Source organism: Mustelus asterias, chromosome 30, assembly GCF_964213995.1.
Source record: "Mustelus asterias chromosome 30, sMusAst1.hap1.1, whole genome shotgun sequence".
Taxonomy (NCBI): domain Eukaryota; kingdom Metazoa; phylum Chordata; class Chondrichthyes; order Carcharhiniformes; family Triakidae; genus Mustelus; species Mustelus asterias.
The window spans coordinates 10,398,078-10,413,039 of NC_135830.1; the positions used below are offsets into that span (position 1 = coordinate 10,398,078).

At 45.5% G+C, this 14,962-nt stretch overlaps 2 protein-coding genes and 1 pseudogene across 5 annotated transcripts in view; 1 reads left to right on the forward strand and 2 right to left on the reverse strand.

The window, feature by feature from the left end:
- Nucleotides 1–11,231, reverse strand: part of LOC144480751 (uncharacterized) — a 29,909-nt gene extending 18,678 nt beyond the window's left edge. Inside the window, exons 1-3 of the mRNA XM_078200330.1 lie at nucleotides 11,171–11,231; nucleotides 8,918–9,956; nucleotides 8,207–8,518 (exon numbers count right to left, since the gene is read on the reverse strand). Of these exons, the coding sequence (XP_078056456.1) occupies nucleotides 8,207–8,518; nucleotides 8,918–9,867 (1,262 nt within the window). The 5' untranslated portion in view covers nucleotides 9,868–9,956; nucleotides 11,171–11,231. The remainder of the gene's footprint in view (nucleotides 1–8,206; nucleotides 8,519–8,917; nucleotides 9,957–11,170) is intronic.
- The window catches only part of LOC144481031 (uncharacterized), a 57,981-nt gene extending 43,834 nt beyond the window's left edge, over nucleotides 1–14,147 (forward strand). For 2 of the 4 annotated variants that reach the window (XM_078200672.1, XM_078200673.1), the window contains exon 3: nucleotides 12,159–14,147. In XM_078200672.1, the coding sequence (XP_078056798.1) occupies nucleotides 12,522–13,460 (939 nt within the window). In that variant the 5' untranslated portion in view covers nucleotides 12,159–12,521 and the 3' untranslated portion in view covers nucleotides 13,461–14,147. Of the gene's footprint in view, nucleotides 1–10,934; nucleotides 11,174–11,693; nucleotides 11,817–12,158 lie in introns of those variants that run through there. The other 2 variants (XM_078200675.1, XM_078200674.1) reach the window with 2 other exon arrangements.
- LOC144480750 (uncharacterized) overlaps nucleotides 1–14,962 on the reverse strand; it is a 112,115-nt pseudogene that overhangs the window by 69,903 nt on the left and 27,250 nt on the right.

Consider the following 14,962-nt stretch of genomic DNA (forward strand, 5'->3'; position numbering starts at 1 on the left):
TAGGTCGTGCCTTACTAACCTTATTGAGTTTTTTGAGAAAGTGACCAAGGAGGTGGATGGGGGCAAGGCAGTGGACGTGGTATATATGGATTTTAGTAAGGCGTTTGATAAGGTTCACCATGGTAGGCTTCTGCAGAAAATGCAGATGTATGGGATTGGGGGTGATCTAGGAAATTGGATCAGGAATTGGCTAGCGGATAGGAAACAGAGGGTGGTGGTTGATAGTAAATATTCATCATGGAGTGCGGTTACAAGTGGTGTACCTCAGGGATCTGTTTTGGGGCCACTGCTGTTTGTAATATTTATTAATGATCTGGATGAGGGTATAGTTGGGTGGATTAGCAAATTTGCTGATGACACCAAAGTCGGTGGTGTGGTAGACAGTGAGGAAGGGTGTCGTAGTTTGCAGGAAGACTTAGACAGGTTGCAAAGTTGGGCCGAGAGGTGGCGGATGGAGTTTAATGCGGAGAAGTGTGAGGTAATTCACTTTGGTAGGAATAACAGATGTGTTGAGTATAGGGCTAACGGGAGGACTTTGAATAGTGTGGAGGAGCAGAGGGATCTAGGTGTATGTGTGCATAGATCCCTGAAAGTTGGGAATCAAGTAGATAAGGTTGTTAAGAAGGCATATGGTGTCTTGGCGTTTATTGGTAGGGGGATTGAATTTAGGAGTCGTAGCGTTATGTTGCAACTGTACACAACTCTGGTGCGGCCGCACTTGGAGTACTGTGTGCAGTTCTGGTCCCCACATTACAGGAAGGATGTGGAGGCTTTGGAGAGGGTGCAGAGGAGGTTTACCAGGATGTTGCCTGGTATGGAGGGGAGATCCTATGAGGAGAGGCTGAGGGATTTGGGATTGTTTTCGCTGGAAAGGCGGCGGCTAAGAGGGGATCTTATTGAAACATATAAGATGATTAGAGGTTTAGATAGGGTGGATAGTGATAGCCTTTTTCCTCTGATGGAGAAATCCAGCACGAGGGGGCATGGCTTTAAATTGAGGGGGGGTAGTTATAGAACCGATGTCAGGGGTAGGTTCTTTACCCAGAGGGTGGTGAGGGATTGGAATGCCCTGCCAGCATCAGTAGTAAATGCGCCTAGTTTGGGGGCGTTTAAGAGATCCGTAGATAGGTTCATGGACGAAAAGAAATTGGTTTAGGTTGGAGGGTCACAGTTTTTTTTTTTAACTGGTCGGTGCAACATCGTGGGCCGAAGGGCCTGTTCTGCGCTGTAATGTTCTATGTTCTATGTTCTAACATCCCATTTGCCGCCTTTATCACCTGTTGTACCTGCAGACTGGGCTTTTGCGTCTCATGCACAAGGACCCCCAGGTCCCTTTGCACGGTAGCATGTTTTAATTTGTTTCCATTGAGATAGTAATCCCATTTGTTATTATTTCCTCCAAAGTGTATAACCTCGCATTTCTCAACGTTATACTCCATTTGCCATATCCTCGCCCACTCACTCAGCCTGTCCAAATCTCTCTGCAGATCTTCTCCGTCCTCCACACGATTCACTTTTCCACTTATCTTTGTGTCGTCTGCAAACTTCGTTACCCTACACTCCGTCCCCTCCTCCAGATCATCTATATAAATGGTAAATAGTTGCGGCCCGAGTACCGATCCCTGCGGCACGCCACTAGTTACCTTCCTCCAACCGGAAAAACACCCATTTATTCCGACTCTTTGCTTCCTGTCGGATAGCCAGTCCCCAATCCACTTTAACACACTACCCCCAACTCCGTGCGCCCTAATCTTCTTCAGCAGCCTTTTATGGGCTCGATTGAGGGTTACAAGTTAGCAAGGAACAAGCTGAAAAGGGGGCTTAGGAGAGCTAGGAGGGGACATGAGAAGTCCTTGGCGGGTCGGATCAAGTAAAACCCCAAGGCTTTTTACTCTTATGTGAGGAATAAAAGAATGACCAGGGTGAGGTTAGGGCCAGTCAAGGACAGTCGTGGGAACTTGTGTATGGAGTCAGTAGAGATAGGCGAGGTGATGAATACTTTTCTTCAGTGTTCACCAAGGAGAGGGGCCATGTTTTTGAGGAAGATAAGGTGTTACAGGCTAATAGGCTGGAGGAAATAGATGTTCGGAGGGAGGATGTCCTGGCAGTTTTGAATAAACTGAAGGTCGATAAGTCCCATGGGCCTGATGAAATATATCCTAGGATTCTTTGGGAGGCAAGGGATGAGATTGCAGAGACTTTGGCTTTGATCTTTGGGTCCTCACTGTCCACGGGGATGGTGCCAGAGAATTGGAGAGTTGGGAATGTTGTTCCTCTGTTTAAGAAACGGAATAGAAATGACCCTGGTAATTATAGACCGGTTAGTCTTACTTCGGTGGTTGGTAAATTGATGAAAGAGGTCCTTAGGGATGGGATTTACGACCATTTAGAAAGATGCGGATTAATCCGGGATAGTCAGCACGGATTGGTGAAGGGCAAGTCGTGCCTCACAAATTTGATAGAATCTTTTGAAGAGGTAACTAAGTGTGTTGATGAAGGTAGGGCAGTTGATGTCATATACATGGATTTTACTAAGGCATTTGATAAAGTCTCCCATGGTCGGCTTATGATGAAAGTGAGGAGGTGTGGGATAGAGGGAAAGTTGGCCGATTGGATAAGTAACTGGCTGTCTGATCGAAGACAGAGGGTGGTGGTGGATGGAAAATTTTTGGATTGGAGGCAGGTTGCTAGCGGAGTGCCACAGGGACCAGTGCTTGGTCCTCTGCTCTTTGTGATTTTTATTAATGACTTAGAGGAGGGGGCTGAAGGGTGGATAAGTAAATTTGCTGATGACACCAAGATTGGTGGAGTAGTGGATGAGGTGGAGGGCTGTTGTAGGCTGCAAAGAGACATAGATAGGATGCAAAGCTGGGCTGAAAAATGGCAAATGGAGTTTAACCCTGATAAATGTGAGGTGATTCATTTTGGTAGGACTAATTTACATGTGGATTACAGAGTCAAAGGTAGGGTTCTGAAGACTGTGGAGGAACAGAGAGATCTTGGGGTCCATATCCACAGATCTCTAAAGGTTGCCACTCAAGTGGATAGAGCTGTGAAGAAGGCCTAGAGTGTGTTAGCTTTTATTAACAAGTGGTTGGAGTTTAAGAGCCGTGGGGTTATGCTGCAACTGTACGGGACCTTGGTGAGACCACATTTGGAATATTGTGTGCAGTTCTGGTCACCTCACTCTAAGAAGGATGTGGAATCGCTGGAAAGAGTGCAGAGGAGATTTACCAGGATGCTGCCTGGTTTGGAGGGTAGGTCTTATGAGGAAAGGTTGAGGGAGCTAGGGCTGTTCTCTCTGGAGCGGAGGAGGCTGAAGGGAGACTTAATAGAGGTTTATAAAATGATGAAGGGGATAGATAGAGTGAACGTTCAAAGACTATTTCCTCGGGTGGATGGAGCTATTACAAGGGGGCATAACTATAGGGTTCATGGTGGGAAATACAGGAAGGATATCAGAGGTAGGTTCTTTATGCAGAGAGTGGTTGGGGTGTGGAATGGACTGCCTGCAGTGATAGTGGAGTCAGACACTTTAGGAACATTGAAGCGGTTATTGGATAGGCACATGGAGCACGCCAGCATGATAGGGAGTGGGATAGCTTGATCTTGGTTTCAGATAAAGCTCGGCACAACATCGTGGGCCGAAGGGCCTGTTCTGTGCTGTACTGTTCTATGTTCTATTATAAACTGAATAACCACAAATTAACCAAGTATTATAAGCTTAAACTGTATTTTCAATATATATATATTGTGTCTTGGCCAACTTCGTTCCGAATGCAGCATGAGGGGAAATAGTGGTGGACAGGCTGAATTCTTTTAATACAATGGAGCATAGAAAGGCAGCTTCTGGATATGCGAAAGGCAAGTTTAATGGCCTGGTATTTAAGGGAGTAAATCCGTTCATGGGCAGTGAGGCTGGAGCAGTCTCTCAAGCTGATAAAGGAGGCCCTGGTTCCAGTGAAAGAGTGACTCCTTTCACCAATTAAAATTGGCAGGTGTTAGTTATGGCCTTGGTTACTGGAATGACATGGGTTCGGTTTCCTCGGTAAAGGGGAAGGAACCTACATGGGCAATAAGCGAATAATCGCTTATTCCTGTTGACAGGTGGAACGTAATTGGCTCAGATAATAATGGGTAATATTGCGATTGGGCCTCCAGTCTGATTGACAAGACTGGGTGGGATTTTGAAATGTTCAGAATAATATAATAATTTTACCTTGCAATATTAGCTCAGCGAGGACATTGACTGTGTCTCTCTCCTGATGCATGCATTTGCAAATAAATTCCTTTTCGTTCTTTAACTATATGCTGTCTTTCGCAGTCTGTATATTGGTTGAGAGAGGTTCAGCAAAATACAGAGCACCCCAGGGGGACACCTGAGAAAATTCTTCTTACACCCTGAATGTCAGGTTGTTAATAGAATGGATGAGGATTCCAGATGAGCTAAGACTGGGGTGGAGTCGGGTGATGTTACTGGGGTGGAAATGGGCGGGTCTTGACGATGATCTGGATATGTGGCTGGAAGCTCAACTCGGGGTGAAATATTTCACCATGGTTGTGAACAGCCTGGTTCAGGTCAGACAGTTGCCAAGAAGAGATTGAGTTGCTGGCGAGGGAATGGAATTTGTAGTGGGGATTGAAGACAATGGGTTCAGTCTTACCAGTGTTTATATGAAAGCAATTTCTGTTCTTTCAATACTGAAAGTGAGATAAGTCAGGATGATGTGTGAGTTGGAGGAACTTGGAGGTGATGGTGTTCACATCTATCTGCTATCCTGATCTTTCTCGGTGATGGAGGTTGAGGGTTTGGGAGATTCTGTCAAAGTTACAGTTCAGGACACAAATTCAGAACAGACAATTCCAATCCTTCACCCAAACATGTGGTTCAATCAAACTAAAAGACCAAAATCAGCAACAAAGTCCCAATAGAATCTCCCTCTCCAGGGCCACCTGGGCACAGGCAAGACAGAAGATAAGTCGGCAGCCAGAGTGACCCCTGCCTCCCCATTCAGCCCCACCCATCCTGGATCTACAGATTACTGCTTAACCAAGGTCTCGAGCAGATCCAGAAGATCCTCCCATTCACCCACCCACACCCACATTTTACAGCCTTTCAGACTCCTCATTTAGTTCAACAGTTTCAGAGAGTAAACTCTCTTTACTCTGAGAGTAAACTCTCAATTGGACCAGTGGGCTGATGAATGGTAGATGGAGTTTAATTTAGACAAATGCGAGGTGATGCATTTTGGTAGATTGAGCCAGGGCAGGACTTACTCAGTTAATGGACGGGCGTTGGGGAGAGTTACAGAACAAAGAGATCTAGGGGTACAGGTTCATAGCTCCTTGAAAGTGAAGTCACAGGTGGACAGAGTGGTGAAGAAGGCATTCAGCATGCTTAGTTTCATTGGTCAGAACATTGAATACAGGAGTTGGGATGTCTTACTGAAGTTGTAGAAGACATTGGTAAGACCACATTTGGGATAGTATGTACAGTTCTGGTCATCCTATTGTAGAAAGGATATTATTAAACTAGAAAGAGCGCAGAAGAGATTTACTAGGATGCTACCGGGACTTGATGGATTGAGTTATAAGGAGAGGCTGGACAGACTGGGACTTTTTTCTCTGAAGCATAGAAGGCTGAGGGGTGATCTTACAGAGGTCTATAAAATAATGAGGGGCACAGATCAGCTAGTCAATATCTTTTCCCAAAGGTAGGGGAGGCTAAAACTAGAGGGCATAGATTTAAGTTGAGAGGGGAGAGATACAAAAGTGTCCAGAGGGGCAATTTTTTCACACAGAGGGTGGTGAGTGTCTGGAACAAGCTGCCAGAGGTAGTAGTAGAGGCAGGTACAATTTTGTCTTTTAAAAAGCATTTAACAGTTACATGGATACGATGGGTATAGAGGGATATGGGCCAAATGCGGACAATTGGGATTAGTTTAGGGGTTTAAAAAAAAGGTGGCATGGACAAGTGGGGCTGAAGGGCCTGTTTCCATGCTGTAAACCTCTATGACTCTACAACTCTGAGCCTATTTTGTTTATTTTTCTTTGATTGTTTCATTTTTCTTTCTTTCAGTCGGCAGCCCCCCCCCCCCCCCTGCTCCAGGCACACCTTTTGTTCCTTTTCTCGCTCCATTCCCTTTGGCTCTGAGGAATTCACTTTTCTCTCATTCAATTTCTCCTGGCTTCCACCCTATCAGACCTTCCTTTAGTCCCTGTCTCACCCGCCCCTTTCTCCAAACCTGTTACATTTCTAACTTTTCCCAGTTCTGAAGAAAGGTCACAGACCTGAAATGTTAACTGTGTTTCTCTCTCTGCACAGATGCTGCCTAAACTGCTGAATTTTGTTCCAACATACCATTCGTCTTTTTTACTGCCTTTTACACCTGCATGCTTACCTTCAGTGACTATTGTGCAAGAACACCCAGGTCTTGTTGCATATTTCCTCCTCCTACTTTATGACTATTCAGATAGTAATCTGTCTTCCCGTTTTTGCTCCCAAAGTGGATGACCTCACATTTATCCAAATTATACTGCAACTGCCAATCATTTGCCCACTCACTCAACTTGTCAAATTACACTGAAGGATTGCTGCATCCTCCTCACAGCTCACCCTCCCACCTTGCTTTGTGTCATTAACAAATTTGGAGATATTGCATTTAGTTCCCTCATCTAAGTCATTTATATGTAGTAACAAGCTGAGGTCCCAGCTCTGACCCCTGCATTACCCCATTAGTCACATCCTGCCATTTTTAAAAAGTTTTTTTAAAGTTTATTTATTAGTCGCAAGTAAGGCTTACATTAACACTACAATGAAGTTACTGTGAAATTCCCCAAGTTGCCATAGTCCAGCGCCTGTTTGGGTCAATGTACCTAACCAGCACATCTTTCAGAATGTGGGAGGAAACCCACGCAGATACGGGGGGAACATGCAAACTCCACACAGACAGTGACCCAAGCCAGGAATCGAACCTGCGTCCCTGGCGCTGTGAAGCAGCAGTGCTAAGCACTGTGCTACCGTGCCACCATTTGGAAAAAGACCCGTTTATTCCTACTCTTTGTTTCCTGTCTGCCAACTAGTTTCTATCCATCTCAACACAGTACCTCAATCCCATGTGCTTTAATTTTACACGTTAATCTTTTATGTGGGACTTTGTCGAAATCCTTCTGAAAACTGAAATAAACCACATCAACTGGCTCCCCCTCATCAATTCTACTAGTTATATCCTCAAAGAATTCCAATAGTTTTTGTCAAGCACCATTTCCCTTTCTTAAATCCATGCTGACTCTGTCCGATCCTGCCACTGTTTTTCAAGTGTTTTGCAACAGAATCTTTGAAAATGGATTCTTGAATAATCCCCGCTGACGGTGTCAGGCTTACTGGTCTATAACTCCTTGTTTTCTCTCTACCTCCTTTTTTAAATAGTGGGGTTACATTAGCTACACTCCAACCTGTAGAAACTGTTCCAGCATTTATAGAATCTTGGAAGATGACCACCAATGCATCCACTATTTCTCAGGCTCCTTCCTTGAGGAATCTGGCGTACACATTATCAGGTCCTGGGGATTTAGAGGCCTTCAATCCCATCAGTTTCCCCAACACTATTTCTCTACTAATACTGATCTCCATCAGTTCCTCCCTCTCACTAAACCCTATGTTCCCCAACATTTTTGAGTCCTCCTTTGTGAAGACAGAACCAAAGTATGTGGTCAGTTGGTCAGCCATTTCTTTGTTCTCCATTATAAATTCCCCTGTTTCTGACTGTAAGGTAATTTGTCTTCATCAATCTTTTTCTTGTGACATACCGATAGAAACTTTTACAGTCAGTTTTTATGTTCCCTGCAAGCTTACTCTCATATTCCATTTTCCTCTTTTTATCAATCCCTTGGTCCTCTGTTGCTGAATTCTAAACTGCTCCCAATCATCAAGTCTGTTGTTTTCCTTGGCCAAATTGTATATCTCTATCTTGGATCTAATGCTATCTCTAATTTCTCAGAATTCTCTGTGTTGTGTCTCACTGCAAAATCCCTAATTTTCCACTTTGGGAAGTTCATCACATGATGATATTTTGAGTCAGACCTGAAGCACTTGTTAATTGTTCCCCAGTCATTCCTGGGGTTCATTTGTTTATTAATGCTGTTCCAATCTGTCTTTTGTTGTGATATCCAGATCTGCTATGGCTGCTTTCACCCCCTACAAAACCTGTCAAAGTCTAACCATGTTTCATAACCATCCAGTCGATCATCTATCTTGTCAATCTCATCATTGAACCCAAACAGTAGATCCAAACCTTTATCAGTGTCCAACTGATGGACATCCAGCTCACAAAATACTTTGCTTCTGATTTTCCTTTTGCTGGGAAGTGACAATGCCAAGGCCAGACCTTGTTTCCCCCTTGGTAGGGATGTAACCAGTATCCACATTTCCACTTTCATATGGTTCAGACTCTGAGAGCAGCAGCGGGTAATCAGACCCTGACAATTCCCACTCACTTTCAGCCAGTTCTCACAAAAGCTGTTGGGATTGCAAAACTTCTGTCTGAAAAATATTTCCCTTTAGCTTCCAATCTCCACCATTAGAAAATATTCCCTCTGACCATGTTACAATCCTGACAGCTTATGGTGAAGGAAGAAGTTGGAGCCAATCTTTATTTGGTACAGATTTATTTAGAGTGAAACTTCACAGGTATTTCTCTCTGAACTTCACACTATGTCAGTACATGTCTCTTTATTTGCATTCATAATCATCCAATCAATGCCCTCAATTTGTATGTACTTAATCTCAAATGATTTGGTTATCCCCAAGAGTCGGAGCAGATAATAAATCTAATCGGAGTGACTGCTGCGATGTCTCAGCAGAGGTTGAATCATTCAACGAATATGATTAACAGAAAAATCCCATCACAATAGTTACTTGTGAACTCGCTGGTGTGTCTGCAGAGTGGATGACTGAGTGAATCCCTTCCCACATGTGGAGCAGATGAAAGGTCTCTCCCCAGTGTGAACTCGCTGGTGTAACCGCAGGTTGGATGAGCGAGCAAAACCTTTCCCACAAACGGAGCAAATGAATGGCCTCTCCCCAGTGTGAACTCTCTGGTGTTTCAGCAGGTTGGCTGAATGAGCAAATCCCTTCCCACACTGGGAGCAGGTGAACGGTCTCTCCCCGGTGTGCCCTTCCTTGTGTATTGCTAGGTTGGATGACTGATTGAATCCCTTCCCACATACAGAGCAGGTGTATGGTCTTTCCCCAGTGTGAATTCGCTGGTGCGTCCGCAGTGTGTGTGAGTGAGCAAATCCCTTCCCACACTGGGAGCAGGTGAACGGCCTCTCCCCAGTGTGAACAGTCTGGTGTGTCAGCAAATTTGATGACCGACTGAATCCCTTCCCACATTGGGAGCAGGTGAACGGCTTCTCCTCAGTGTGAATTTGCTTGTGTAATGCAAGGTTGGATGACTGAGTGAATCCCTTCCCACAAACAGAGCAGGTGAACGGTCTCTCTCCAGTGTGCATTCGCTGATGTTTCAGCAGATTGGATGAGTGAGCAAATCGCTTCCCACACTGGGAGCAGGTGAATGGTCTCTCCCCAGTGTGAATTCGCTGGTGTTTTACTAGGGTGGATGGGTGAGCAAAACCCTTTCCACACTGGGAGCAGGTGAATGGCCTCTCCCCAGTGTGACTGCGCCGATGAGTTTCCAGCAGGGATGGGTAATCGAATTCCTTCCCACAGTCTCTACATTTCCATGCCACCTCCCTGTTGTGACTGCAATTGTGCTCCGAAAGGCCAGATGATTGGTTGAAGTCTTGTCCACACAGAGAACATATGTACAGTTTCTCTTCACTGTGAACGGTGCTATTTTCTTCCATGTTCAAAATACAATGATATTCAGGTTACAATAAATCGGACGATTCCATCAGGTTCTGATACATTGTTTGAATCCTCATCTTCTAAAACCCTGTGAAATTGATTAAAACAGAAAGAAGAGAGTAAGGGAACCCACAAAAAAACAATGGTTGTGAAATTGAGCTGAATGAATCTGGGGCCAGCACTAGGAAAAAGTGACTATGAAAGCTTTTGGATTGCCAACTGATTCACTAAGATCAAAGCAAAATACTGTGGATGCTGGAATCTGAAACAAAAACAGAAAATGCTGGAGAAACTCAGCAGGTCTGACAGCATCTGTAGAGAGAGAATGGGGCCAACGTTCTGAGTCTGGAAGACCCATTGTCGACAAGTGTCATCCAGACCCAAAACATTGGCTCTATTCTCTCTCCATAGACACTGTCAGACCTGCTGAATTTCTCCAGCATTTTCTGTTTTTGTTCCAACTGATTCACTAATGTCCTTCACGAAAAGAAACTTGTCATCCAGGCTGGGTCTACACAAGACTCTGGGCACTGTGGGAGGAGACAGAGAGAAGTAGGAGAGGCCAGGGGTGAAGGAGAGGGATTTTATACATCAACAACTCAATGAGAACTTTGACAGAATCTCCCAAACCCTCAACCTCCATCATTCAGAAGGACTAAGATAGCAGGTAGACGTGAACACCATCACCTCCAAGTTCCCCTCCAACTCACACACCATCCTGACTTGTCTGACGTCAAGGACTAAGAGAATTTTTTTCCAAATCAATACTGGGAATTCTGAACCCATTGTCTTCAGTCCCCACTACAAACTCCACTCCCTCACCAGCAACTCTATCCCTCTTCCTGGGAACTGTCTGAGGCTGAACCAGGCTGTTCACAATCCTGGTGAAATATTTCACCCCAAGATGAGGTTCCAGCCACAATATCCACATCATCATCAAGACCGTCTACTTCCACCTCAGTACCATCGCCCGACTCCACCCCAGTCTCAGCTCATCTGGAACCCTCATCCATTCTATTGTGACGTCACACTCACTCTCCATTGTGACGTCACACTCACTCTCCATTGTGACGCGTTACTGTCATGAATTCTATTGTGACGTCAGGACTTCACTCCCTGCCGGTCTTCCACACTCAGCCTCAATGGCGGCAGTCAGCCCAGGCCCAACACGACAAGTTGCGGCTCCATTTGCCACAAACGGGGGGAACCGGGAAGTTCATTTCCGGGGTTTGCCTTTGAACATGTTTAGGAAGCTCTTCACCCACCCGCCATGTTCATCGCTCCCCGCGCGCCGCCCTCTACCTGGTATTGATCTTGGTTCCGACTTAAAACCGTCCATGCATCGCCATTACCCTCAGGTCCCGCCCCTCATTCATCCTGATTGGTTGGAGGACCAGCCGCTCCCGCTCGGTCCTCCAGCCCCGCCCCCTCTTCCTATTGGTCCGGAGTTGCCGTCAATCAATCCCCGAGCATTGTGATGTGGAGCATGCGCAGTGTCATTGCTGTCCTTGGCGCTTGTTTGTCCCGGAGAAGCGGAGTCAGCGTTAGGCGGTGGCTGGGAGGATTTGGAAACACTTTGTGGATCCGCAAACCCTTCAGAATCATTGTCAGCTCCCTGGTTTGCAGCTGCGGGGCTTCTCCCTCCCTCCCTCCCGGGAACAGGCCCAGGTTAACGGCCCCATCCTGGCTCAGCCACTGGAGGATGGTTCACATCAGAGGATGGGGGAGGGGGACAATAAATAAGAGGTTACACTTTGGCTTCAAATCAATGAGGACTCTGATCTCTGGGAAGGAAGGAAGGAAACCCTGGGAGGTGGGCGGGGAGGATTCACAAACACCCGCTGGAGGCCCCAACACCCCCAATAAGACCCATTGGTTTTATTGTCAGTCTGCAGACAGGAGCTGGAGAACTGAACCCATGATGTGGAGATGCCGGCGTTGGACTGGGGTAAACACAGTAAGAAGTTTAACAACACCAGGTTAAAGTCCAACAGGTTTATTTGGCAGCAAATGCGATTAGCTTTTGGAGCGCTGCTCCTTTGTCAGATGGAGTGGATATCTGCACCCAGACAGAGGAGAGGGAGGGAGAAAACTGGGAGTGGAGGAAAGAAATGGTGGAGATGGTGAGATGGGTTTGGATTTCAGCCCAGGGAGGAGGGAGAGTGTGTGGGACAGGGATTTACAGATTTGGGGGAACAAAAGAGGAAAAAATGTTCCAGAAAAACTAGAATGATCTTTTCAGAACTTCTATCCCAGACTTAGGTATCATTTTCCTAAATTTCTTTTGCAGGGTGTTAGAAGGGGAGAATTTGCAGATAAAAAGTACAAAAGCAAACATCACATCAATATTTAACAGAATCACCCGATTCGTCAGGATTTGAATATCATCAACCTTACACTGTGGAAGGAGGAGAATGTCTGTTCTGTCTGTGGGAAAAGATTTCAAACATCACTGTGACTGGAAAAGCACCGAGACACACACACCCGAATGAGAGTGTTCCAGTTAACTGACTGTGGAAAGAGCTTCAACCAGTTACACAGCCTGATAAAACATCACACCATCCACAGCGAGGAGAAACTGTACATGTGTTCTGTGTGTGGATGAAGCTTCAACTGATCGTGCAACCTGGAGAGACACAAGGACACCGGCACCATGGAGAAACCGTGGAAATGTGGGGACTGTGGGAAGGGATTTAATTATCCATCCCGGCTGGAATACCATCGATGCACTCACACTGGAGCCAACATCACACACAGGCCACTGAAATGTGGGGACTGTGGTAAAGTGACCAGATCCCCATCAGATCTGGAAACTCATCGACGTGGTCACACTGGGGAGAGACCATTCACCTGCTTCAAGTGTGGGAAAGGATTTGCTCAGACATCCACCCTGCTGAGACACCAGCGAGTTCACACTGGGGCGAGGCCGTTCACCTGCTCCCAATGTGGCATGGGATTCACTCAGTTATCTCACCTCACTGTACATCAGCAAGTTCACACTGGGGAGAGACCATTTAGCTGCTCTGTGTGTGTGAAGGGATTCACCAGTTTAACTAATCTCACTTCTCATCAGCTTGTTCACACTGATGAGAGACTTTTTAAATGTTCGGACTGTGGTAAGAGCTTCAAAAGCACAAGGGATCTACAGAGACACCAATACATTCACTCTAGTCAGAGCCCATTCTCCTGTTCTGTGTGCAGTAAGGGATTCACTCGATCATTCAGTCTCCTGCGACACCAGCGAGTTCATACCGAGGAGAGACCGTTCCCTTGCACTAAATGTGGAAAGCGATTCAGTCGGTCGTGCAGCTTGCAAAGACATCAACAAATTCACTCTGCGGAGAACCCATTCATCTGTTTCATCTGTGGTAAGGGATTCACTCAGTCAACTCTCCTCCTGAGACACCAGCGTGTTCACTCTACAGAGAGGCCTTTCATCTGCTCTGAGTGTGGGATAGGATTCATTCAGTCATTCCAACTGCTGAGACACCAGCGAATTCACACTGGAGAGAGGCCATTCATCTGCTCCCAGTGTGGGAAGGGATTTACTCAGTCCTATCACCTACTGAGACACCAGCGAGTTCACGAGTGACTGCAGGGTTGGATTCTGCTATTATTGCTCCTGTTAATCACATCCTGGACTGGACTATTTTCATTCTGACAGGGCTCATTCTTTTCATGATGTTCATAATTCCTGTGACTGCACTGGAGTTTAATATTTTCTCATAGTGTTAAGTCTAACAGCGTTTTGACTGTGTGTTGGGTAAAAGTTTGAAGTTTCAAAGTTTATTTATTGTTGATTTCCCCAAGATAAGAGACAAATTGATGTCCTTGTTGTGATATGAAGTTGAGGAAATATACATACGAACAAGTAACCAGGATGTAAAGCAGCATGTGACTGAAGTGTTACTGGGGAGCACTTTGGGATCAATGACCATAATTCGATTAGTTTTAACATAGTTATGGAAAAGGATAGGTCTGGTCCACAAGTTAAAGTTCTAAATTGGGGCTTGGCCAATTTTGATGGTATTGTACAGGAACTTTCACAAGTTGATTGGGGAAGGCTGTTCACAGGTCAAGGAACGTCTGGAATGTGGGATGCTTTCAGAAGCGAGATAGCGAGAGTTCAGGGCCAGCACCTTCCTGTTACTGTAAAGGACAAAGCCGCCAGGAGTAGGAAACACTCGATGACGAGAGATACTGAGATTCTGGTCAATAAAAAGAAGGAAGCATATGTCAGGTACAGGCAGCTGGGGCCAAGTGAATCCCTTGAGGAGTATCGGGAGTGCAGAAGTCCACTTAAAATGGTAATCAGGAGGCAAAATGGGAACATGAGATAGCTTTGGCAGATAAAGTCAAAGAAAATCCAAAGAGATTCGACAAGTATATTCAGGGCAAAAGAGTAACTAGGGAGAGAATAGGCCCCTTAAAGATCAACAAGGTCATTTATGTGTGAAGCCACAGGAGATGGGTGAGATCCTAATGGAATATTTCTCATCAGTATTTACCCTGGAGAAAGACATGAAAACTTGGGAATTCAGGGATGTAAATAGTGATGTCTTCAATGGCGCCCACCTTACAGAAGACAAGGTGCTGGAAGTTTTAAAACACATAAAGGTAGATAAATCTCAAGGACCTGATCAAGCGCATCCCAGGACATTGTGGGAAGCTGGGGAAAACATTGTGGCACCCCCTAGCGTATATATTTGTATCATCAACAACCACGGGTGAGGTGCCAGAAGACTGGAGAGAGGCAAATGTTACACTGTTATTTGAGAAAGGCAGCAGGGAAAAGCCAGGGAACTACAGACCGGTGAACCTAACGTCAGTGGTGGGTAAGTTGTTGGAGGGTAGTCTTAGAGACAGGATCTACATGCATTTGGAAAGACAAAGGCTGATTACGGATTGTCAGCATCGCTTTGTGCGTGGGAAATTGTGTCTTAAAAATTTAACAGAGCTTTTTGAAAGGGTGATCAAAAAAAATAGATGAGGACGGTGCAGTAGATGTTGTCTGCATGGACTTCAGCAAGGCCTTTGACAAGGTACCTATGGTATACTGGCCAGTTAAGGTTAGATCACATGGGATCCATGGAG